The sequence below is a fragment of the Haliotis rubra genome, unplaced genomic scaffold (assembly GCF_003918875.1).
Source record: "Haliotis rubra isolate DU_JTF1 unplaced genomic scaffold, ASM391887v1 Scf1003, whole genome shotgun sequence".
In the NCBI taxonomy this organism is placed as follows: domain Eukaryota; kingdom Metazoa; phylum Mollusca; class Gastropoda; order Lepetellida; family Haliotidae; genus Haliotis; species Haliotis rubra.
Genome location: NW_025764897.1, coordinates 300,831 through 327,261, shown reverse-complemented (window position 1 = coordinate 327,261; position 26,431 = coordinate 300,831). Strand labels below are relative to the sequence as shown.

The 26,431-nt window shown below is 38.0% G+C and overlaps 1 protein-coding gene and 1 long non-coding RNA gene across 2 annotated transcripts; one reads left to right on the top strand and one right to left on the bottom strand.

Annotated features, from left to right (window-relative positions):
* The first annotated feature begins 1,827 nt into the window (after positions 1-1,827).
* On the top strand, positions 1,828-25,195 carry LOC124267343 (integumentary mucin C.1-like). Its single transcript, XM_046702260.1, has 6 exons — positions 1,828-2,111; positions 18,728-18,822; positions 23,133-23,184; positions 23,346-23,797; positions 24,299-24,426; positions 25,124-25,195. Exons 1-5 carry the CDS (start codon positions 1,990-1,992, stop codon positions 24,415-24,417), a joined length of 840 nt encoding a protein of 279 aa, XP_046558216.1. The 5' UTR covers positions 1,828-1,989; the 3' UTR covers positions 24,418-24,426; positions 25,124-25,195.
* On the bottom strand, positions 2,563-25,517 carry LOC124267354. The gene is made up of 3 exons (XR_006896009.1): positions 25,415-25,517; positions 19,180-19,182; positions 2,563-2,593 (listed from the first exon to the last, which is right to left on the bottom strand). It is a non-coding gene; the product is annotated as an uncharacterized LOC124267354 (long non-coding RNA).
* Between the last annotated feature and the right edge of the window lie 914 nt (positions 25,518-26,431).

Below are 26,431 nucleotides of genomic sequence, written 5' to 3'. Positions count from 1 at the left end.
GGGCCCTACAAAGGAAGATATGTTCATCAACACATGAATTGCACAACCTTGCATTCTGACTGTAGTGATAAAGAGAGGAACTAGTGAACATTATGGTTAGAATTGATCTTCAGTAACCCATGCCTGTCGCAAAGTGCGACTAACGGGATCGGGTGGTTAGGCTCGCTGACTTGGTTGACACAAGCCATCGTATCTCAAATGCGTAGAGCGATGCTCATGCTGTTGATCGCTGGATTGTCTGGTCGAGACTCGATTATTTACAGACCGCCGCCATATAGCTGGAATATTGGTGAGTGAGGCATTGAGCAACAAACAAAGAACAGTAATAATATGGGGATATTAGCTCACGGGCACAAGTCTGCTGACATGCTTGGCTGAACAGGCAAGGGTGTCTTTCATGATCATTTTACGCTGTATTTTATGAGGCAGCCACATGAGTGCATCCCAACTATATCGTAAACAATTACGATATTTTAACCACGTATGCCTCAGCAGAAAGTTATTTGTTTTTTTAGGAATAACATATTAGAGTGATACCTGTGGCTTTCCGTTACTTTGAGCAATATTCAAGCACTATCACTGCGCCTAACATCTTTAAGTGACACTAAATAAGCTGTTATGGTGATGAGGAACATTTTTTATTAGATACACAACTTCTTTATTGCAACAGATGGGATGTTTCGGTGTAAATATTAACACCGTTGTGAAGCAAGCATCACTTATATCACGACACCAGAATTTGGCTTCATAGGTTGAACCCATTTCGGGACTCGAACACAGACCTTCAATGACAAGCGAACGCATGTGCAACTAGGCTACTCCACCCTCGATCCGGGTTAGCATTGATCTTCAGCAACCCATGCTTGTCGTAAGAGGCGACTAACGGGATCGGGTGGCCAGGGTCGCTGACTTGGTTGACACATGTCATCGTATCCCAATTGCGTAGATCGATGCTCATGCTGTTGATCACTGGATTGTCTGGTCCAGACTCGACTATTTACAGACCGCCGCCATATAGCTGGAATATTGCTGAGTGCGGCGTTAAACAACAACCAAACTAAACCCGAATACTCCAGAGTGTTGCAGTCATTAACCATTTTATCTACATTCATAGTTTGATTCAATATGTAGACATACATTCCAATTATTACATTCATGAACTTGTAATTATGTTGTCACGTAATGTTGAAACCTGCTAAGTGAACCCCGCAATGCACTGTACTGTTAATTGCAGTCTGTAACGCCAGTTTCACTCAAGTAGGGTTTAGTTTATAAGGGGTGATGGGGTAGGCTAGTGGTTAAAGCGTTCGCTCGTCACGGCCAAGACCTAGGTTCCATTCCCTCATGGGTACAATGTGTGAAGCCCATAGTGCTGGAATATTGCTAAAAACTGCCTAAAACCATACTCGCTCACCATAAGCATATGTGGAACTTGTCTTTATATTCTTTGCAAATTTTTTGTCCCACCGAATGTGTGTTGAGGGACGCTCAAGATACGTCCTCTGAGAACGTTCAACACATTATCTCTTACAGCTTGACTGAGCATACAAAATGACTCACCACCGTGCAACCTGTATTCTAATTGAGTGACAATTGTTTCCTTTGAAGGTGTTTTCGTACGTTTTTCCTAATATTTATCTTAATCATCTTCATTCTTCCTAAGGAATACACTTCGTATAATTTACTCCTTTCATGAAGTCAACCCAACACAGGCGCTATTTTCATCTGATAAAGCTTAGATACGAATAATACCTTCCCAAGGCAAAATTTTCTTAAGGCAGCGATGCAAATAATATGTGGGGCACGACTGGTCTGGCTTATTTCAGTCTTTCAGTTGGATCAACTTGTAAACGAGTTTACCGTCGTGTGTTACCCATCGATACGTCACGTGATCACAATAGCGTATAAATCACTGCGTTGTGTTATTAGAAATCAGACGTTCGGTGAAGCTACTCGCCAACTGTTCCTAGTTTCTATGTTCACTGGAGGATGAATACCTTGTTTCCGTTCCTCGTTGTTCTGGCGATGTTGTGGAGCGCAGAGCTCCACACGGTGGAGACAGCTGTCCAGTGTAAATCTGGAAAGAAACTACGCCAAGACTGCAGGTCTTCGTAAGTAATTTATTAAGTGTTGCGGTTTTGTGTCCATTTGTTGACACGATTTCACAGAGTGTCATACCACTCTTGCTCAGAGGTTGTCCGATCAAGTTACACCATTCAAGGCCTCATTAAAGCTGTGGAGGGCATTTCAATATTGGATCCATCAGTGACATATAGTATGCCCGATGAAGTTCCTCATTTTTTACTTGTAATATACGTTCCCGAATTAATTCGGTGAACAATTGACCAGACTTTGCATTGGTGGGGCAGCTTACGCTCACCTTTCCGCGAACTGGTACCATCACTATTTGATAGTATTTCATAAATACATGAGGGGCGGTGGGGTAGTCTAGTGGTTAAAGCGTTCGCTCGTCACGCCGAAGACCCGGGTTCAATTCCCCACATGGGTACAATGTGTGAAGCACATTTCTGGTGTTCCCCGCCGTGATATTGCCGGAATATTGCTAAAATCGGCGTAAAACCCAACTCACTCACTCACTCATAAATGGTCTGTGCATCGTATCGCATGGTGTAAAACACTTGATTGTCCAGTTCAGACTCGATTGTTCACAAACCACATCGTACAGGTTATCATGATAAATGCAAAAACGATGCAAGCATGATATTTTAAACGTTTTCTTTGTTAGCGTTTAAAGGACGCCTAAGTGATATCTATTTCCAAACAAGGTACAGATATACATACATATGTATATATACAATGTTGTTAGATCAGAAGATCACAGAAATACTCTCACATAACTCCTGTTCTGCACAGATTACACCGGCTTCCCATATCAGACAGAATCCAATACAAACTCAACACTTCTGTTTTCAAGTGCCTCAATAACCTAGCTCCAACGTATCTATCTGACCTGATCACCAGATATCAGCCCAATGGAAGTCTCCGATCTGAAAATCTTGGTATTTTTGTTGTCCCACACTTAACTTCCAGTACCGGGTTGGGTGATCGATCATAACTTTTTAAGAAAACATACAATGTCTAACTTTTCATTCTTGAGTTGTTCGGAGACCGCTACCGAGCAGTACGTTTTGACTGGAATTGGTGCTATATAAATGTTTTGATGATGATGATGATGATGATGATGATGATGATGATGATGATGTTAGCGTATTGGCCATTCACCATATACACACGAACATTTATTTATTAGAAGGAGAGGTTCCTCCATTTTATATTGACTGTGAACGCAGTCAAGGATCTTTTTAATAACGCCAGTATCCATTTACTTACTGATTTCTTAAACGAAATTCTGTCACATTTTCATTTAAATATACCTTTGTAAATAGATAATAGCACTATCACCAACGGCTGATGACATGGTGTTAATCCAACTAGGCTCCATGCAGGAAGCCAATGTACCCATGGTCCTTGGTATGGTGATCTATCTTCAGATATTGACGATCTATAGTCTGTTTTTTCACTGGATTGTCTTCAATAGTAAAATATGTTTAGATTTACATGCTAGTTTTATGTCTATATTTGTGATTTACTGTTTTTACTGTCCTTTATCGTTTTTTTATAATCTAAGTTTATGTATCATGAATGTATAACTTGTTTTAGTCACGATGTGGATGAAATACTGCTGATGTTACTAAAATCTAAGTTAACTCACTTACGTTAACTGTTTTGAAACACCTGTTTGATTGTGACGTCCTGTGTTTTATGCTTTATCATCTGATATCATTGAAGTCCGAACAAGCTTAACATAATACACAGTAAACAAGCAGCCCGATCCTTCATTGCTATATATGGCCCTCAATCTGCAATTTAAAAAACATAAATATCGAATGATCAACGATTTAGGCTCCAACTGTCGCATATCAATACATGGAGATTAATTGGCTGATCTTGTCAACTGACATATTTATCTCGTCGTGTGACCCGACAACGACCCCGAGCGAAATATCAACTTGATCAGATCACGATGATTAAAGACATGTATTGCCCCATTTTTAATTTGTTTCTGACCTTTGTCTGAAAATTAATGCTGGCTACAAAGGGTTCGGGTGGTCAGTTCTAGTGAGTGAGTGAGTGAGTGAGTGGTCAGTTTCAGTGACTGGGTGGATTGTGTGTCATGCGATGACTTGTATCAGTGTTCGCAATATCAATCACTTGTTTTGATTCTGTTATTTAGAGACTGTCATACAGCTGCAAATATCAATAGATGTTGCTGTAAACAAACACACAAACAAACGTTGACCTATCAAAGGCTCATAACTGCTGCAGACTGAAGACAAACATAATCTTGCTATCCCCATGCTACTGCGTACAGTGTTCATATCCTGCATAGACTATACAATATTAATACAGGGTAGGTCATATATTAGTGTCCCTTAGTGCATAAAGGAAATTATTTCTTGTAATGATGTTATCTGGACAACTAATGTCACCCTTATCATTAACGGGATCAAATTTAAGAGATAACATTTCACTAATGTCCATTCCGGTATCTAAGCTGGCTCCAGATTGACAGAGGGTTAGATTTTTGTCGAGGGACACCTAGTGTTATATGGAATTGAGCTAGTGATAATAAGCTTATTCCCTTATTCCATTGGTAACTTGCGAGATTTATCAAGTATTACAATCAAAAGACATCATCATCTTCCCGAGGCAAGAATATCCACAACGTAGCTTATATCAGTGTCTAGGTTTCGCCCTTGATCAGTTTACATGTACAAACTTGTACTATTATGCTTTTAGTATTAAAGTACTCTTGCCCTTTCATGCTGACTTTTTTGCACTTCAGACGCTGTAGGGAGAACGAGAGCACTCACATATACTACGATATAGGCCAAAGGGAGGACATCAGGGCTCTGAAAATATGGCCGCTCCCATGACCAGAGCCATTGCGGTTAAATTATGTCCATGTTTTAAATTACCTCACCGTGATGGTGGTGATGGTGATGGTGATGATGATGATGATGATGATGATGATGATGATGATGATGATGAATGCCCGGGTTCGATTCCTCACATGGGTACAATGTGTGAAGCCCACTTCTGAGGTCCTCCGCCGTTATATTGCTGGAATATTGCTAAAAGTGGCGTACAACTAAATTCACTCACTCACTCATCGCAGTGCTGCACACAAAGCCAGCTGACGGCCAGACCCCATAAGTTATACGGATTAACCGTTAGCAAGTTTATTTATAAACTGAAAATTAAACAATTATCGTAATACTTTCCACACCTGTCTAAGCTTTAATCAATGATTTACTACAGTTTAAATCTCTTGTGACTTTTGTGTATCAATAATATTGATTACATAACAATTCGTCATCTTGCATTTTAAGAATGTTTCCGAAGCAAAGCGAATTGATTTTCATCATGAATTAGATTTCCTCTCTCTTACCAGTCGCAATAAATAAATAAATAAATAAATAAATAAATAAATAAATAAATAAATAAATAAATAAATAAATAAGATCCAGTCTAAACGGAATGGGTATTAAGTGACATTTGAAAGAGATTTAGTGATGAAATTGTTGACAATGATGACAATGATGATGATGAGGAGGAGGATATCACTATTTCAGCATGATGAAATATCGAGTAACTGTCATCAAGGAGCTGTGATGATGATGATGATGATGATGATGGTGGTGGTGGTGGTGATGATGATGATGATGAGATCTAACATGTGCTTTCCGACATAATGCGTATTTTGCACACGGGTGTCAGTGGGGCATCTATGGGATGGTTTTGTTGGTATTTGTTTTGTTTACTTCTATGTCTTGTTTTGTATTATTTTTCAGTGTTAGCACTAGTTGCTTATGTGGGGTTATATTCGACCTAAAAGGCCAGTTTTGATCAGAAATATGCCTAAGTACTGTTAAGTGGGCTAGGGGATGTTTGTAGTGTTAGGGGGGCGGTGGGGTAGCCTAGTGGTTAAAGCGTTGGCTCGTCACGCCGAAGACCCGGGTTCGATGTGTTAAGCCCATTTCTGGTGTCCCCCGCCGTGATATTGCTGAAATATTGCTAAAAGCGGCTTAAAACTAAACTCAGTCAGTCAGTTGTAGTGTTAGGTGTGTGTTTGTGTCCAGTGAACTCTGGAGCACCATTCTGTTATTGGTAGTGTTCACCTCACCAAAGTACATATTGCTTTTATATGCCTGTGGGGTGGGGTTGGGTTCTTGTGCCAATGGAAATGGATTTCGTAGCTCTCCTAATTGATAAAAGCACAAGATTACAAAATAAACTTCAAAGCAGACATAACTACACCCTTGCCCTGGGATAATGCATGGCGAACAGAAATAGATCGTGTGTTGGGGTGTGGTGAATAACTCGAACAAGAACATAAATATGTACAAACAAACCATGTCGTTCGTTTGACATGTAACCTTAACAATGTAGTTTGAAAGCAAATGTAAATTTTCACGCTCCTCCTTCGAAAGGTAACCATGTTTTAAGCAGCATCACTTTCAAGGGAACCCGGATGTTGAGCTAGATTGGCTGAAACATAACGCAGTCAGCTGATCCAAGATATTTGTACAATAGTCCGATTGCCTCAAAAGCGGACCGATGAATTGCAGTCTAACTCTAAAACTACTAAACATATAATACTCTGATCAGTGTTTCATTGAATATTATATGTTTAGTAGTTTTCGAGTTAGGTAGTTAGAAATATGTGTATATTTTCGTTTGTACTTCAGTTCACATCACCTTTCACTCTGATACTTTATGTATAGATTATAATTTAATTTTAAGATGAGAATCGTATTATGTGTAAATGTCATAATTAGTCAAATATTAGAATAACGTATTTACATTTTTAGTATGTAAATTTGCTAAATACCAGCCATGTATATCTCTTAAATGTGTTGCTCGGTATAAAAATAAATTATATTTACGGAATGTCTTTTGGGACAATAATCAACAAAAACATGCGTATGCTTTCTTTTGTACTTCAGGTTACATCACCTTTCACTCTGATACTTTATATACAGATTGTAATTTAGCTTCTCTTCAAGATGTGAATCTGATTATGTTTAAATGTCAAAGTACTTCAGCATTAGAAAGACGTATTTACATTTTTAGTATGTAAATTTGTTAAATACCAGAAATATATGTCTCTTAGATGTATTGCTTGGTATAATTAAAACTTTCCATTTACGAAATCTCACGGGACTACTCAAATTATAGCATAAAACTGTCCTCAGGCCGTGTTGCCTTACTACAGAATAAACTAAACAGACGTACAACAGAAAGTACACACCTGGTTGCTTTTGGATTACTTTCCAAAAAGCGACATAAATGTTTTGAAAAGAGCTTTTACAGTGATATAAGTCACAGACATTCCTAATATGTTGCCAAAAACACCACAGATATCGTGCCCAAGTTGCCAGTCAAAATCACAACACTCAATTAATCCCAAAACACCAGGTGTGTAATGTACTTTTCTTTGTACGTGAGTTTAGATGCTTGATTGGCAGTTTAGAAGATGCCTTTTGATCAACACAAAGAATTTTCTGGATTTCATCTTCTTTATTAAAATAAAATAAAAGAAGATGAAATCCAGAAAATTGTTTATGTACAGAATAAACTGCTACTTATACATCCCCAAATAACCAACTCATTGAATCTTGTTTGTTTTGGTTTTTTTGCCCCCATGGATGTTAAGTTTCTTTTGTTGGTCAGTTTATGTCGAGTAATCCGTAGTCACTACACGGGAGACACGTTGCATGGAATGTAAGTGTTTTCTTGCCGAATTAGCCCACTTTACTACTTAAGGCACTACCAAGTCGCAAATAATATGTTTACCACTTCGCCCATTTCATAACAATTGTGTTGTGTTGTGTTGTGTTGTGTGGGAGTGGTTACGACCGAGATTCGCTCCACTAACTATTAATCCCGCACCACTCAACTAACACAAAATCTGTCCCTGGGCTTATTTTGTGCTTCACATCTTCAACCTGCCCCGAATTTTCATTCAGAGGTTAAGTAGATTTTAAGAAAGATATTTTTTCTTATCTCACTTTTCAGTGTTGCTGTGGAAATTTATGGTCTGATGTTATGAAGATACATTTTCTCTTGAAATCTCTTAAAAATCACACTTTGATCTTCCTTAATCTATATCAATCTAAAACAATTTCCGAAGCAAAGCGATTCTATCAACTATTTAATTTATAGACTTTTACCAAGCAAGTAAACAATTTCATAAAAATGTGTTACGGATAAGTGAAAAACTGTTTTCTCATATTTTATTCATAAATATATTTTAATTTTTCAGCCCGCCAGCTCTCTTGTTGGAGATGAGAAACACATACAAAAATACGGGTGGGCTTATTACATGTTCGAACCTGACGCACCTTTGATAAATGTCTTGATTTTTACCGAATTCTGATTCGTCAAAACAACATAATAGACCATGAGCATTGATTATATGGTGATAGCAAAATACTGAGAGCTACAAACCGGTTCACTTACTTACTTAATTATACATCCTGTATCTCCTTCAGCATCTCCTACACCCGCCTGGTTTAAGTATTAATCGTGCAGTGATTTGTCAAAACGAAGCCTATTTCTGATGTCCCTCGCCGTGATATTGCTGGAATATTGCTAAACTCACTCATTATACATTTGTGACAATCTAGGTGGGCACGTTGATGACCGATACATTTTTTAACTTGTACCAATATCCCGGAGGTGACCAATTGACTAACCTTTTCCTGTGTTGGTGACGAGTCCAAACCGATTGGGAAACATGCACTCACTGTCGCAATCAGCTGGTGTGATCACTGAAAGTGATTTGTAAACATATGTCCATCATGCAGTAGGAATGACATAATCAGCTCTATATTAATAGTGATTTCTTGTGGCTATGGACAGAGGTCGATCGATATGAATTAAATGGGTTTTTTTTAAATATGAATGTACTACCTTCCATAATATGTGAAGTAGGGATAAATAGTGAAAACCCGAGAGAGAGAGAGAGAGAGAGAGAGAGAAGAGAGAGAGAGAGAGAGAGAGAGGGAGAGAGAGAGAGAGAGAGAGAGAGAGAGAGAGAGAGAGAGAGAGAGAGAGAGAGAGAGAGAGAGGGGAGGGGAGAGAGAGAGGGAGGGAGGGAGAGAGAGAGAGAGAGAGAGAGAGAGAGAGAGAGAGAGGAGAGAGAGAGAGAGAGAGGAGAGAGAGAGGAGGAGAGAGAGAGAGAGAGAGAGAGAGAGAGAGAGAGAGAGAGAGAGAGAGAGAGAGAGAGAGAGAGAGAGAGAGAGAGAGAGAGAGAGAGAGAGAGAGAGAGATTATTACACCAAGGTGGCCACCGGTTTATTATACAAGTAGTACAAAATGCATGCACAATGTACAGAGCATGCCATGCATATTCTCCTTTACAATACATGATTATTTCTAGATGGCAAGAAATTTAACAATAAATAAAATCTGCTGATTAAATGTAGCATGTGTTGGATGTACAATATAATATTCAGGTAACAATTTTATCAAATCGGACAAAAAAGGACATATTAAGCAGAAATGGTACTCTGTTTCAATACAGGGAACAATGCGTAGATGACAAAATCGTTGATCTTTAGCAATGTGAAATTTCTATCTTGCTCTATCATTAATCTGTGATTTGAACACCTAAGTTTAGTAAGGGCTATTAGAGAAAAGAGATAGAGAGAGGCTAGTATAGATATCGTGGATCGGGTGACTGCGTTTTAGTTCAGCTAATTAAGATATCTAGTTCAACATCTGGGATTCCTTGAAAGTGAAGTGATGTTTACATTTGCTTTGTTAAGTGTTACATGTCAAGCGCTCGACATGGTTTGTTTGTAAATATTTATGTTCTTGTTCGAGTTATGTATCCACCACACCCTGGACATGACACGATCTAAGTCTATACGCCATGCATTGTACCGAGGGTGTAGTTTAGCTGCTTTGAATTTAATTTTGTAATGTTGTGCGTTTAACAATTAGAGAAGGTACGAAATCCATTTCGTTGGCACAAGTACCCCACCCCGTGTAACATGCATATAAAAGGCAATAAGTACTTTAACACATGGACATAATTCAACCTCCGTACATTTCGGTGCACCCACCCGCCTGCTTTGCCGATCGCTACGGTACCATCGCATGCAATCGATTAAACCATAATGTAAACGTAATCATGGATGATTGGTCTATCTTTGATAAGGATCACAAAAAACTCGCAACTTTACTTAAACGTATATTTATAATTTGAAATTGTATCCATTTAAAACTGGATAAATAATGATATGGTAACACATCTTTAGGCAAACAGGCACTTTAAGCTAACCGTATGCACTTGATACAAGAGTAACCATAAAAATGGTTTCATGGCACCAATCAACCATTTTGCACATCATGGCACGGGTCATTGACAACTACACAACACCTGTCAATAGCAGGTATGGGATCCACAAGATGCAGTGACATACTGAAAACGTGGATCCATGCTTACAATAGGTTTAGATATTAAACCAAATTTGACCCCACATCATAGTTTTCTGTTGAATCAATGATTTGATCCTTAGCAAAGTATGAATAGTGTAGTATATACAGGAACCACGAATATTTTCGAAATTCAAAGAATTTTTATACGTTAAGCAACACATTAACAAACAAAGAAATTTATGATATTCTTTTATTTTCTTTCAGCAACAATTCTCTTGCTCCAATCATAGCCGGACAACATTAAACAAAATACAAGAAACAACTAGCCTGTCCATTCACATCGTGTACTATATCTTGCAACTTTTAAGATAGAATCCATTGTAGTAAATTGTCATAATATTTTTTTAAAAACAAAATCACAAACAAACTTAAATGTAAATAAATTTTATGACTCCGATATGGATAAGCTCACATTGTGGGCATAGCATGACTTGGTTAAAACATAAACTATTCGTATTGGGGGATATCTTGTGTTTAAAACGTACTCCGTCTCCTAAGGTAATGTACAGGTGAGCAGGTGCAACACACCTTCCGTTGGCAGATGTCAAGAATTTTCAATTTAAGGTCATCAACAGTTTTATTGCTCAACAAACCTTTCATAAATCACAGGGTTAGTCATCCATTCGGCACAACTAGCAAAGACGTGTAGTTTGTTGTGTCCTCATCTGTTGTGTAACAAATTACAGGCTTGCTTTATTGGTTCAGTGCAAACACATAATTTATGATGCTACACACTGGGGGAAATGCCTAGTAAAATTTTTAAATCTGTCTGTCTCAAAGTCACAAAAGACGAATTGTTCTCCTAACTAATTCAGTTGTTCTTTCGGGGAGAAGTTGACTACGTTTACAGATGATATGATGACGTCACAGTGGCATTGTGACGTCTAAATACACATGTACTGTAGCTTCATGATGTATAGGGAATCTCACCTGGGTGTCTTTTGATATCAAATATATCACCACGAGTTGATAAAGTTACAAATATTGCCGAGGCTTGCCGAGAATAGATTTTCTTTTATCAACGAGTGTTGATAGATTTGTTATCAGAAGACACGAGGGTGAGATTCTATTTATCATCAAATCACTCTTCATTAGTTTTCAATGAAAAATGTACATCCCTGAACACGGTCCAGCCATATTAGATTTGCAGTGCAGCAATGTCATAGCATTGTGACGTCATCAAGTTCATGACGTCATAACATTGTCAGGGCATTGTACAAAATCTACTGTCAAAACGATATCTCCTAGGAGATATCGTTGATCTTTCACGAGCAATATCTCCTGTGGAACACAGTTTTGGATGATAAATTATAAGTTGTTCACTGGTCAACAATGTATTCTACCATGGCTACGTGAAATGCTCGAATTTGATTGGTCAATCAATAAAATCAGACGGTATCAATTTGGATTGAAAATGCATCTGATTTCACAGCACTTCACTGCGCACGTATACAACACTGCCGCACTAATTCAGCTTGGCCCCCAACATGACTAATATCAACACAACAGACGTGATGGAAATGCTGATGAAACATTTATTAAAACTCGAAAAATACATTTATACGATTTCTCCTCCACAATTATGAGAGAACCTCACTATCATAATTATTATCTTCTATTATAAAAATATTCAAACTCAATACAATACACAGCTCCAAATATAAACAAACAATATCTAACATATAAATCAGAAAACATTGTAAAAATGCATCCCTATCTATCCCTATTTGTGCGGCAAAACGTTCGTACACATTTACCTACCTGCTACGCGTGCGGCTTCAAATGAAATTTAGAGACTATCAATTCGGTCTAACATTCATCTAATTTCCAAACACAGTACGTTTATCTCCTAATGTATCTTACCAAACACCTCAATGTTAATTTTGAACTGTTTGAAGCACGGGTAGTGGATCATAGTATGGAGTAATATTTACTTCAGTCCACTGTTACCTGATCAAACAGGTTAGTAATATTTACTTCAATCCACTGTTACCTGATCAAACTGGTCAGCAATATTTACTTCAGTCCACTGTTACCTGATCAAACAGGTCAGTAATATTTACTTCAGTCCACTGTTAGTTGATCAAACAGGTTAATAATATTTAGTTCAATCTACTGTTAGTTGATCAAACTGGTTAGTAATATTTACTTCAGTCCACTGTTACCTGATCAAACAGGTTAGTAATATTTATTTCAGTCCACTGTTACCTGATCAAATTGGTTAGTAATATTTACTTTAATTCACTGTTACCAGATCAAACAGGTTAGTAATATTTACTTCAGTCCACTGTTACCTGATCAAACAGGTTAGTAATATTTACTTCAGTCCACTGTTACCTGATCAAACAGGTCAGTAATATTTACTTCAGTCCACTGTTACCTGATCAAACAGGTTAGTAATATTTACTTCAATCCACTGTTACCTGATCAAACAGGTCAGTAATATTTACTTCAGTCCACTGTTACCTGATCAAACAGGTTAGTAATATTTACTTCAGTCCACTGTTACCTGATCAAACAGGTTAGTAATATTTACTTCAGTCCACTGTTACCTGATCAAACAGGTTAGTAATATTTACTTCAATCCACTGTTAGTTGATCAAACAGGTGAGTAATATTTACTTCAGTCCACTGTTACCTGATCAAACAAGTTAATAATATTTACTTCAATCCACTGTTACCTGATCAAAACAGGTCAGTAATATTTACTTCAGTCCACTGTTACCTGATCAAAACAGGTCAGTAATATTTACTTCAGTCCTCTGTTACCTGATCAAACAGGTTAATAATATTTACTTCAATCCTCTGTTACCTGATCAAACAGGTTAGTAATATTTACTTCAGTCCACTGTTACCTGATCAAAACAGGTCAGTAATATTTACTTCAGTCCACTGTTACCTGATCAAACAGGTTAGTAATATTTACTTCATTCAACTGTTACCTGATCAGACAGGTTAGTAATATTTACTTCAGTCCACTGTTACCTGATCAAAACAGGTCAGTAATGTTTACTTCAGTCCACTGTTACCTGATCAAACAGGTTAGTAATATTTACTTCAATCCACTGTTACCTGTTCAAACAGGTTAGTAATATTTACTTCAGTCCACTGTTACGTGATCAAAACAGGTTAATAATATTTACTTCAGTCCACTGTTACCTGATCAAACAGGTTAATAATATTTACTTCAATCCACTGTTACCTGATCAAAACAGATCAGTAATATTTACTTCAGTCCACTGTTACCTGATCAAACAGGTCAGTAATATTTACTTCAATCCACTGTACAGTTATTGGAGTAACACTGTAGACGTTTAATCTTCAACTGGAATTTGTAGTTCAAGAATGTAATATTTTCATTGATGGTGTCATGGCGATTAAAGCACAGCACTAGAGATGAGAGGACAGAACAGACTGTCGTTCGGTTTATGATGCCGATTCACAGTAAGACAACTGTTGTCGTCAATATCAAGTTGGTGCGTGTTACCTTTAGGGGTGGGGCGTTCGTGAGCAACATGTTAACATGGCTAAGCCCGAAGTAATCGACTGAGCCCGTTCGTATCGTGGACAAAGCTGTGCATGGAATTCTTGTCTACCTGTTTTCTACATGCACACCCGTTCAGACAAGAAAACGTTGCTTTTTGTATACGAAAGGGCGAAAGTCTCGTGAGACTGATCAAACCACCTCACCGTGTGAATTAATTACCCTAACAGTTTCATATTTTGTCGCAAAATGGGATTTCAGAGGGGTGATTACACCTTCAGAATGTCGACGCCATATTGTAAACAAGTTTTTATCGAGGTCGGTTTCACTTGTCCCACGTTGGCCCCAACGTCTCTATGATACATGATACCAAACTAACACCACCGAAATCATCAAAGTAACTTTTAAAATTAGGACAGCTATACATTTTTACCTTTGAGTTAACCGCTTATAGTGCAGGGGCTTATGGAGCAAAAATGCTTTCCGTGGGAAGTGCATGTTACTGTTTGGAACCACTGATAATTGTAATCAGTATTGCGTATGGATTCAGAAAAAAACATGGTTCCATTTTTTCTGATGATTTTAAATGTCATTCTGGGTTAACTGAACATCGGTACCCATAATCGAGCTGCAACACCAATGTGAGAAAAACATATTTTTATAAACCTATCACAACATAGGCATGTAGTATGTCAAAATGTACCTTGTGATGGATGATATACAACTACCATTATATATCATGAATCTCAATAATATATGTATAATATATATATAATTGCTTCTGCCAAAACCGAAGGTTTGTTGCGGAGTGTATGCATTCAGTCCTGTTTTTGTGTCTATTTATGTGTTAGCATCTTTACTCAAAAGCTACTAGATGGATTTCAATGAAACTTACTGGATCTCTTGGGTATATCCCCAGGACAAATCAATTAGATGTTGAAGAAAGTACACTCTTCAAAAAAGGAACGCAAAAGCAAAATATCATTGAAAATATTGGTCTTATTCAATTATGTAAATCAGGAAAATATACGGTACAGCATTGAAGTTATGTAGAGCAATGCATTGGTATCTCGTGCACATTTCACAAGAATGACAGTCATCATAGTCATTACTGCTGTCCACGACGTGACGTAGACGTTACTACCTTGTATGACCACCTCTTACTGCTAGAACTGCACGACACCTCCTTGACACAGATTGAATGAGTTGTTGGATGTACCGCTGTGTGCATTGACATATGCGTACAAACTCTCGATCATTATTTTTTGAAGAGTGTATGTTAAAGTGCATGGACACAGAGGTACTTTGAAAATAATCGCAATGTTAAAGAAATAGAGAATATGAATAATATCTAAAAAAGTTATTGATGGATTTGAATCAATCTTGGTGGTTGTGTTAGGTATGACACAGGAGCTATCTGCGTACGGTTTGGTGAAAGTACATTAAAGTACAAGTACACATTAGTACTTTATAAATGTAACAGTGAAAGGAGATTGCTGTGCAAGGCTGAGGCATGTTCTCTAACTAGGGCCGTTCTAGTTTTTAAATTAAGAAAAAATATGCGTAGAATTCATGCTTGTGTTTGTATGACAAATAATGTCGAAGCTTGTATTTCAACAGCATATTTTGTTCTTGCAGGTTAATGACGGATTGATTGACTGTGGAAGTTACTGAACAATGTGAACGTTAAAGTAAATATACTAGTGCACATTATATATTGCACTTGCATACCCCACTTGTAATATGTAGTTATCTGTTTACTGTGATATAATTTGTCACTCCTGTATTAATACATTCAGTTTATATTTGACTGCAGATTTGGCTTTATGTCATTTGTCATTTAATTACCCAGACACTGGTGTCAGTGTGTCAATTCTGACTGTACTGGTAGACCTGATTTGACACTTGTGCACGGCTATATGATATTCACATTAACCTTACCTTGGTACCATTATTACTACATAAGTGTGTCATAGTAGTATATATTATGAAATGAGAGAATACATTAATTGAATAAATGGTTTCCATTAATATAGGCCAATACTTAAAGATGAAGGAAAGACAATATTAGTAAGACAATAATTCATATGATTATGTCATATTTTATGTCACCAAACTGAAATTAGAAGCATATTATGCGGTTATCTCTATATCATGCATCACAAGCTGCCTTTTGTTATGCTACATGACTATGTTGTGATAGGTTTATGACAACATGTTTTCTCGAAATGGTGTCGCAAGCTATTTTGGGTACTCATATTCAATCACCCCACAATGACACTTATAACAAACAGAAAATATGGAACCATGTTTTTACATCTACAACTGCTCTGTAGATACAATAATATTTCTTTCTTACCTGTATCGCTGTTCTTGTATTAATACAACCTACTTAATACTATTTGTGACTTCAAATTCAAGTATAAAAAGGTTATTTCATTCCTCAAGAGGTGCTGTGGGGTAGCCTAGTGGTTAAAGCGTTTGCTCGTCACGCCAAAGACCCGGGTTTGATTCCCCACATGGGTACAATGTGTGAAGCCCATTCCTGGTGCCGTGATATTTCTGGAATATTGTCACGAGCGATTCGACTCTCCACACTGGTATAATGTGTGAAGCCCATTTCTGGTGTCCCCCGCTGTGATATTGCTGGAATATTGCTAAAAGCGGCGTAAAACCAAACTCTGGTCAGATACAGGTCAACTCATTGAAAACTTAAGCTGCATATGCTATGGAAATTAGCACTAACGTATCCTCATCTTAGATATTGCATCCAGTACTCTCTTAAGATAGCTTCCAGACCAATTACATCTCGAGAATGTTCCAAATATTAATGTGGCAGGCATGCTTTGATAATGACAGACATGTACTTTTACACTGTGAGTATTATATAAAAGAACGAAATGACTTCTTCTCCACCCTCATTGACAAACTGGATGTTGAAAGTCATGTTCAAATTGAACTCTTCGATGAAAATGAGATGCTTGCACTATTTGGGAGTTCGGCTCAAATACTACCTGGAATTGTAAGCCAGACCACTTGGGAAAGCGTATGACTATTATTCTGTAAATAAACTGAGGGAAAAAAATAAGGAATCACATGAAAGGACAAGTGTTCCTCTATTTTTTTTCGAGGTTTCTGGAAAAAAATAAGGGAACACTTGTGCTTTCATGTGATCCCTTATTTTTTTCCCTCAGTATATATACTTCATCTGAAAAAATCTTAGACCATCCTCGCTTTTCATCTGCTGTGCAGCAATAGCTGTCATTTGTGTACATATGTGATATCGTCTATTTACTTATACAGCCAGTGTCACTAGGACTCATATTTATATTCATGTACATATCAACATGTATTTGCTCTGAGTAACATCAAGCATATTGTAAATCTTCGGATGTAGATTCTGGAGGAAATTCATTCATTCATTCATTCATTCATTCATTCATTCTTTCATTCATTCGTAATTTGTGTGTTGGTACGAAGCGATGCTGGTATCACATGTCGCTCTAGTTACGAGTGATCGAATATATGTCGAAAAGATTTGCTGACGTTGATAACGATTATGATCTAAGTGACAATGTGTACTTATGTTATATATAGTTCATTAGCATTATCTATTAAGGAATTATAACATCATTTCCAAAATTATGTTCTGGTGTCCCCCGCCGTGATGTTGCTGGAATATTGCTAAAAGCGGCGTAAAACCAAACTCAGCCAGTCAGTCCAAAATTATGCGATGTGTCTTTAATGATTTGTGCACAATAGTTTGTATGCAATGTACATGCTTTTTAAACCGCGACTTCATCACAGTGCTGGGGCGGTGGGGTAGCCTAGTGGTTAAGGCGTTCGCCCGTCACGCCGAATGCCCGGGTTCCATTCCCCACATGGGTACAATGTGTGAAGCCCACTTCTGGTGTCCCCCGCCGTGATATTGCTGAAATATTGCTAAAAGTGACGTACAACTAAATTCACTCACTCACTCATCACAGTGCTGCACACAAAGCCAGCTGACGGCAAGACCCCATAAGTTATACGGATTAACCGTTAGCACGTTTATTTATTAACTGAAAATTAAGCTCCCGATGATTTTAAACAATTATCGTAATACTTTCCACACCTGTCTCAGCTTTATTCAATGATTTACTACAGTTTAAATCTCTTGTGACTTTTGTGTATCAATAATATTGATTACATAACAATTCGTCATCTTGCATTTTAAGAATGTTTCCGAAGCAAAGCGAATTGATTTTCATCATGAATTAGATTTCCTCTCTCTTACCAGTCGCAATGAATAAATAAATAAATAAATAAATAAATAAATAAATAAATAAATAAATAAATAAATAAATAAATAAATAAATAAATAAATAAATAAATAAATAAATAAATAAATAAATAAATAAATAAATATCCAGTCTAAACGGAATGGGTATTAGGTGACATTTGAAAGAGATTTAGTGATGAAATTGTTGACAATGATGACAATGATAATGATGAGGATGAGGATATCACTATTTCAGCATGATGAAATATCGAGTAACTGTCATCGAGGAGCTGTGATGATGATGATGATGATAATGATGATGATGATGAGGAGGAGGATATCACTATTTCAGCATTATGAAATATCGAGTAACTGTCATCAAGGAGCTGTTATGATGATGATGATGATGATGATGATGATGATGATGATGATGATGATGACTGTTTCAGCATGATGAAATATCGAGTAACTGTCATCAAGGAGCTGTGGTGGTGCCGGCGAGGAAACACCAACTGCGGGTACAGGGCGGCATTAGATCTCGATGGTAAGTATTTACAGCTCCCAAACACACTAGGGGCGGTGGGGTAGCCTAGTGGTTAAGGCGTTCGCTCGTCACGCTGAAGATTCGGGTTCGATTCCCCACATGGGTTCAATGTGTGAAGCCATTTCTGGTGTCCCCCGCCACGATATTGCCGGAATGTTGCTAAAAGCGGCGTAAAATTCTGCAAAAACCTCACAGAGGTGGTCTTACGTTTTGATTATGATCAGTGTTTCATTAGGTAGTTTATGTTTATTAGTTTTCGAGTCAGATTGCAATTCATCGGTCCGCTTTTGAGCTAAAACGGACTATAACCAAACATGTACGCCATTCTTGTTCATATGAACATTTCAAACGGAAAACAAACTCTGAAAGAAACACTTCAGCACAATCTACTTTTTGTCTTTCCCAAATGTATCCAAAACCATATTCATACAAAAGGGATCTTATTCCTGAAGTCCTGAAAACTTCCCAATAATGGTAGGGTGTCATCACTGATTTTCAGTTATTCATTCCCTTTATTTTCCCTTTACAGATACTTGTTTCTGAGGATAGTCAACAATGGATGTTCTTTTGCACCAACCTTCTATTTTCTATATTATTGATATACAAGAAAAGGGATGGTTCAATATTTTTTGATGCAAGTGTTGATAAAATATTTTGGGAGTATTTTGAAATATTAATCTGATGAACGACGAGTGTGCCGCAATGTTTACCCCAAACATCGTAATGTGTCGTTTCTGTAGCAGTAATGTGTCGTTTCTGTAGCAGATTGTAACTTTTAAACATAGGCATATTTTTGTTGAAGGGTTAAAGTTGACATCAGCAATGGTTGCAACATGTCATACATTATTTAAATTGAGTTGACTTTAGGACCCTCTGTTTGATGCAATGTGGTATAGGCCGAGATAAAATACATCGTCCTTTGTGCACGCCGTGTTTGAACCAGACTCCGATTGTAATCATTCTTGTTATGTCGCTTAGAAATGCAGGAAAGTAGCTGCAGGAACGTAATATGACCCAAGCGGAGAAAAAAAGTCCCCTGTGTCGTCGCTTCTCACACCTTCGTGTTGTAACTGACGTTTGCAAATATTCAGGGTTACTTGAAGTCGTATTGTTAACTTCCTGGGGACGTCAGCAACAGTGATACTGTGATAGTCAAACTCATGCTTTTGTCACATGTGTTTTCTCATAACCACCCCACGGAAACTCTATGTCATGTATGCCTCCAAGTTGGTGTCACAAATATGTTTACGTCTTCACGGTATTTTAATAATTTGTTATTTTGTCATTTTCTCGTTTTTCTCAGCAAAGGTGATAGTGAAATTCATGTATTTGTCACCTGTATTTTCTCGTAAACAACCCCACGGAAATTCATTGTCATTTATGCCTCCACTTTGCTGTCACAAATATGTTTTCATTTTCACGATATTTTAATATTCTTTTTTTGTTTAATTCTCTCGTTACTTCACAAATATGTTCGTATTTTCTATTATTTTCTCGTTATTTCAAGTATATTTTAAATATTCTTATGATCAGTTTGAGTTTCTCGTTGCTTCAATTACTTCCTCGTTACTTTGACAGAATTATCGAATTCTTTTAATATGTAAATGTATGTAAATTGAGTTGACTTTAAGACCCTCTGTTTGATGCAATGTGGTACAGGCCGAGAAAAATGCATCGTCCTTTGTGCACGCCGTGTTTGAACCAGACTCCGATTGTAATCATTCTTGTTATGTCGCTTAGAAATGCAGGAAAGTAGCTGCAGGAACGTAATATGACCCAGGCGGGGAACATAAAGTCCCCTGTGTCGTCGCTTCTCACACCTTCGTGTTGTAACTGACGTTTGCAAATATTCAGGGTTACTTGAAGTCGTGTTGTTAACTTTATGAGGACATCAGCAACAGTGATTGTCAAATTCATGCATTTGTCACCTGTGTTTTCTCATAACCACCCCACGGAAACTCTATGTCATGTATGCCTCCAAGTTGGTGTCACAAATATGTTTACGTCTTCACGGTATTTTAATCATTTGTTTTGGTTTCTCGTTGCTTCGATTACTTCCTCGTTACTTCGACAATATTCTCGAATTTTTTTAATATGTACCTGAACAAACGATAATAATTACTTGAAGTTGTGTTGTAACATTCATGTATTTGTCACCTGTATTTTCACGTAAACAACCCCATGGAAATTCTATGTCATTTATGCCTCCACTTTGCTGTCACAAATATGTTTTCATTTTCACGGTATTAACACAATGTTATTTTTCAATTTTCTCGTTACTTCACAAAAATATGTTCGTAATTTCTAATATTTTCTGGTTATTTCAAGTATATTTTAAATATTCAAAAATTCAGTTTTGGTTTCTCGTTGTTTCGATTATTTCCTCGTTACCACGCCAATATTCTGAAATTATTTTAATATGTACCTAAACAAACGATAAAATAATAACTTGTATGTGTTGTAAACTTCGTGCGGATGTCAGCAACAGTGATTCGGTGGGCGGAAAAAAAATCCCACCCGGGCAAAATGTATTTGTCACCTGTATTTTCTCATAACAACCCAACGGAAACGCTATGACACCCAGTGCCTCCACTTTGGTATCACAGATATGTTTTCATTTTCACGGTATTTTAATAATTTGTTAAGTTTTTATTTTCTCTCTTTTCGCAAATATTATATTCTCGTTATTTCAAGTTTATGTTAAAAAAATGTTACTTCCTAAGAAAATATCCTCGAATTTTCTACCATTTAATATGAACCTGCACAAATGATAAAATAACCGAGTCAACGGTAACAAAAATAGAAACTTTGAGATAAAATAAGACAGCAAGTATACAATAGACATAAATTAACAAGAAAATGGTCGAAATGACGAGAACACAAAGTAACGAGATAAAAACGTGACATTTCCAATTAATTTTCTCATTAAAAAACATTAAATTTATAAATCCAACAAAGTAATATTAGGATTTTGTAAGTAAGAGCTTAATATTATTAAGTGGGATGTTAGGTCAACCAAGTGCAATGCAGAAAAGGGTGTCCTAACTACAGAACATGGAGGATGATGGACGTGAGCTAAATTTCAGCTCACTTTGAGCTTCTTTACAGACGCACAGCAAGCTTAATTCAAAATTAACCATCGTGCTTTTAACCTTTTGACTTGCAATTTCAAAAGTTATCAAGTAACAGTAAAGTCAAGATATTTTATGGTTGACAACGCTTTATTCTCAAATGAGGCGAAATTTCGGTAGGCACTTTTGCTGTCAAGCACGAGTTGTTCCATTATGATCAACCGCCACTGTTGCTTAATAACGACCCAAGGATCTGTGCCGAAGCGTTGCATTAAAGTAGACAAAGGAAGATGACGTCCTTAAAATATATTGGCTTTATATTTTCGTTTTTACTGTGCCGAAACGTTGCATCAAAATAGACAAAGGGACGTCCTTAAAATATCTTGGCTTTATAATTTCGTTTTAGTCCTGCGAATATCAGTACTGTTTCACTGTGTCACTGAATTGGCTGGATAATCACTTCATTGTCTGGTCTGCTCGTTGGACGCCATCGTGTGGCAGGACTACTGCTGTGAATGACAGTTAGCAAGCAAATACTTTCTCTTTGATGCCAATTGTGGGTGTGTTTGGTTGTACGGATAGGGAAGACTTAGTCTAGCTTACACCTTCAGCGAATACATTACGTGACCCTTGAGGTTCAGCGATTACCTTCAGTGCGGGTTGTACGCCCAATGTATTCTATTGCGAAAGGTATTCTTCTATTTCATTTCGAGGTTTGGTTTGATTGTTATTTAACGCCGCACTCTGCAATATTCCAGCTACGGCTGTGGTCTGTGAATAATCGAGTCTGGACCAAACAGTCCAGTGATGAACAATCTACGCAATTGGGATACGATGACATGTGTCAACCAAGTCAGCGAGTCTGACCACCCGATCGCGTCAGTGGCCTCTAACGACAAGCATGGGTTGCTGAAGATCAATTCTAACCCGGATCTTCACGGGTCATTTCGAAGTGAACAGATGTTTATGTTTTGATATATTGGTCATCATTGTTAGATCAGGGGATGGTACATGTCTCATTTGGTCATCTCAATATGCAGTGAGCTTCATCATCTACTATGGGAAAGTTGCATAGATTATTAATATAGATTATTTACAGACCGCCGCCATATAGCTGAAGTATCGTTGAGAGCTAAGTACCTACTACAACATTAATGTTATATTGTATGGTCAGTCCCCAAGCATGACCATCAAAATGGTTGAATTTTGGTTCAAGCAGTTTCGTCTTCCCTATTACAGGCTTGAGAAGAGACATTGCTGACAAGAAGTCATGTTGCAACCGCTTCAGTTGGTAAGTTCTAGTGTTAGGAATTGGTTAAAATTTCATAATTGATGATTGGTTCATTACAACCGATCAATCATCGAAAATAATTGGTTAGCGCTTTTACCAGATAATCTGTAATTCTTCATAGGATGTATCTAAAGTTACTTATGGTATATTTTAATTTTCAGGTTTCATAACTTTGAAATATGTATTCTGGAAAGCATTGAAAATCTTGAGATCTGTCGAAATGGTTCGACAACTACCACGACTACAACATCAACTACCACGACCACACCAACAACATCATCTACTACGACTACAACATCAACTACCACAATTTCACCAACAACATCAGCTACCACAACTAGCACATCAACAACATCGACTACACCCACAACATCAGCTACAACAATTACAACATCGACTACACCGACAACATCAGCTACAACAACTGCAACATCAACTACCACCACTTCACCAACAACATCATCTACCACAACTACTACATCAACTACCACGACTTCACCAACAACATCAGCTACTACAACTACAACATCAGCACCAACATCAGCTACTACGACTACAACATCAACTACCACGACAACAACATCATCTACTACGACTTTAGCAACACTACCAAGTAAATTATTTTTGTCATGACATGTTTCATATGGCCGTAAGAGGCTACTGGTGGTATCTGGTATTCAGGCGTGTTCACTTGGTTGACGCATGACATATAGAGAGAGAGGGAGGGAGGGGGAGAGAGAGACAGAGAGAGAGAGAGAGAGAGAGAGAGCATTTGGATGTGTGAACTCGAAGATGTCATGGGAGCAGAGAAGCAACGAGTTCGAAGTACGAGTTGTTTCTCTGCTCCCATGACATCTTCGAGTTCAATACAAAACATCCAAATGCACTAGTATGACGTTCTATATTTATTATATACCCTCTTATCTTGCATGAATCTGTTACTTAATGTAACAAATCCGTAGAACCGGCAGGGGTTCAATACGGAATCTGGGGTGCAATACGGAATTGCACAACCCACACACCCCAGCCCACCCCGGATCCGCCAATGCCCTTTTTTGTTTTTAAGAATATATTATTGCTGCATTATCATTGTTATTATTATTATTATCCATAGTGTGTCGGTTGGCTGGAGGAACATGTCTGTTTCCCACCCCGGAAGCATGCAGCGCTCTTGCGGGACGGGTGGATTCCGGATTGTTCTGTCCCGGCTCTTCTCCTTGCTGTATACTTTAGGGAACAAAGGTACAGGCGTCTAACAACTCCATCATTTCTGAGGGGGGGGCGGTGGGTAGCCTAGTGGTTAGAGCGTTCGCTCGTCACGCCGAAAACCCAGGTTCGACTCCCCAGACGGGTACAGTGTGTGAAGCCCATTTCTGGTACCCCCGTCGTGATATTGCTGAAATATTGCTAAAAATAAAAACTAAACTCATTGACGTTTTTTCTAGGCCAACATCTCACGAGGCCTTTCTTTTTTCCATTCGGAAGTGGACTGCCAATTCCAGTTTACTCAATCACAGAACTCTTCAAATATTTGCGTTATCTGCTTTCAATTAATTAAGGGATAAGGCTTAAAAAGTAAAACGAATTGCTCCTCTGGCAATGGCTATAAAATAAGGTGTTGGTGGGCGGCCACAAATTTTACCCCTACCTTGGAAAGGCCGCCCTACATGAATGACTCCTTGGTGAGCACAATACCGGTGATTGTCCAGTGAATCGAACTTAGTAAACATCAAGACGCCCTCACTGTCTTCATGGGGTGGTGGAGTAGCCTAGTGGTTAAAACGATCGCTCGTTACGCTGAAGACCCAGTTCGATGCCCCACTCAGGTGCAATGTGTGAAGCCCATTTTGGTGTCCCCTGCCGTGATATTGCTGGAATATTGCTATAAAGGTATTGTGTATTCTATCATTTATGTAAAATCTTCAAATCTGGTTTTCAGGTTTTTCGGTGTCTGTGGAGGAGGAAGGGGTCGATCTGTCAAAAATATGTACAAAAATAAACTCAATGACTCTTAATTGTGTGTTTTTTTTTAAAATTATATTTAAACATTTCCTGCCAAAGGTAGACGCTGTTGCGTACTCTGATCCGTTGGTCGCGGATTCTAGTTAAGATTTTCCTTGATGCTCGTCAGACCCAGGTTCGATTCCCCACATGGGTACGGCGTGTGAACTCCATTTGTGGTGTCTCCCGCCCGGATATTGCTGGAAGGTTGCTAAAAGTGGCGTAAAACAATGCTGCTTGTGAGCAGTGTCCAGCAATAGTCAATACACAGACACTAGACAATAGTCAATACATACATAATAGTCAGTACACAGACACTAGACAATAGTCGGTACACAGACACTAGACAACAGTCGGTACACAGACACTAGCCAAAAGTCGGTACACAGACACTAGACAATAGTCAGTACACTAGACAATAGTCAGTACACAGACACTAGTCAATAGTCGGTACATAGACAATAGTCGGTACACAGACACTAGACAATAGTCGGTAAACAGACATAGACAATAGTCAGTACACAGATACTAGACAAAAGTCAGTACACAGACACTAGACAATAGTCGGTACACAGATACTAGACCACAGTCGGTATACAGACACTAGACAATAGTCGGTACACAGACACTAGACAATAGTCGGTACACAGACACTAGACAATAGTCGGTACACAGACACTAGACAATAGTCGGTACACAGACACTAGACAATAGTCGGTACACAGACACTAGACAATAGTCAGTACAGACACTAGACAATAGTCAGTACACAGACACTAGACAATAGTCAGTACACAGACACTAGACAATAGTCGGTACACAGACACTAGACAATAGTCGGTACACAGACACTACACAATAGTCAGTACACAGACACTAGACAATAGTCAGTACACAGACACTAGACAATAGTCAGTACACAGACACTAGACAATAGTCGGTACACAGACACTAGACAATAGTCGGTACACAGACACTAGACAATAGTCGGTACACAGACACTAGACAATAGTCGGTACACAGACACTAGACAATAGTCAGTACAGAGACACTAGACAATAGTCGGTACACAGACACTAGACAATAGTCGGTACACAGACACTAGACAATAGTCGGTACACTGACACTAGACAACAGTCAGTACACAGACACTAGACAATAGTCGGTACACACACACTAGACAATAGTCAGTACACAGACACTAGACAATAGTCAGTACACAGACACTAGACAATAGTCGGTACAC

Coding starts and splice junctions, on each gene's coding strand:
- LOC124267343 (XM_046702260.1), top strand. CDS start 1,990: ATGAATACCTTGTTTCCGTTCCTCGTTGTTCTGGCGATGTTGTGGAGC. Junction 2,112..18,727: donor CGCCAAGACTGCAGGTCTTC/GTAAGTAATTTA, acceptor TGACTGTTTCAG/CATGATGAAATATCGAGTAA. Junction 18,823..23,132: donor GGCGGCATTAGATCTCGATG/GTAAGTATTTAC, acceptor TCCCTATTACAG/GCTTGAGAAGAGACATTGCT.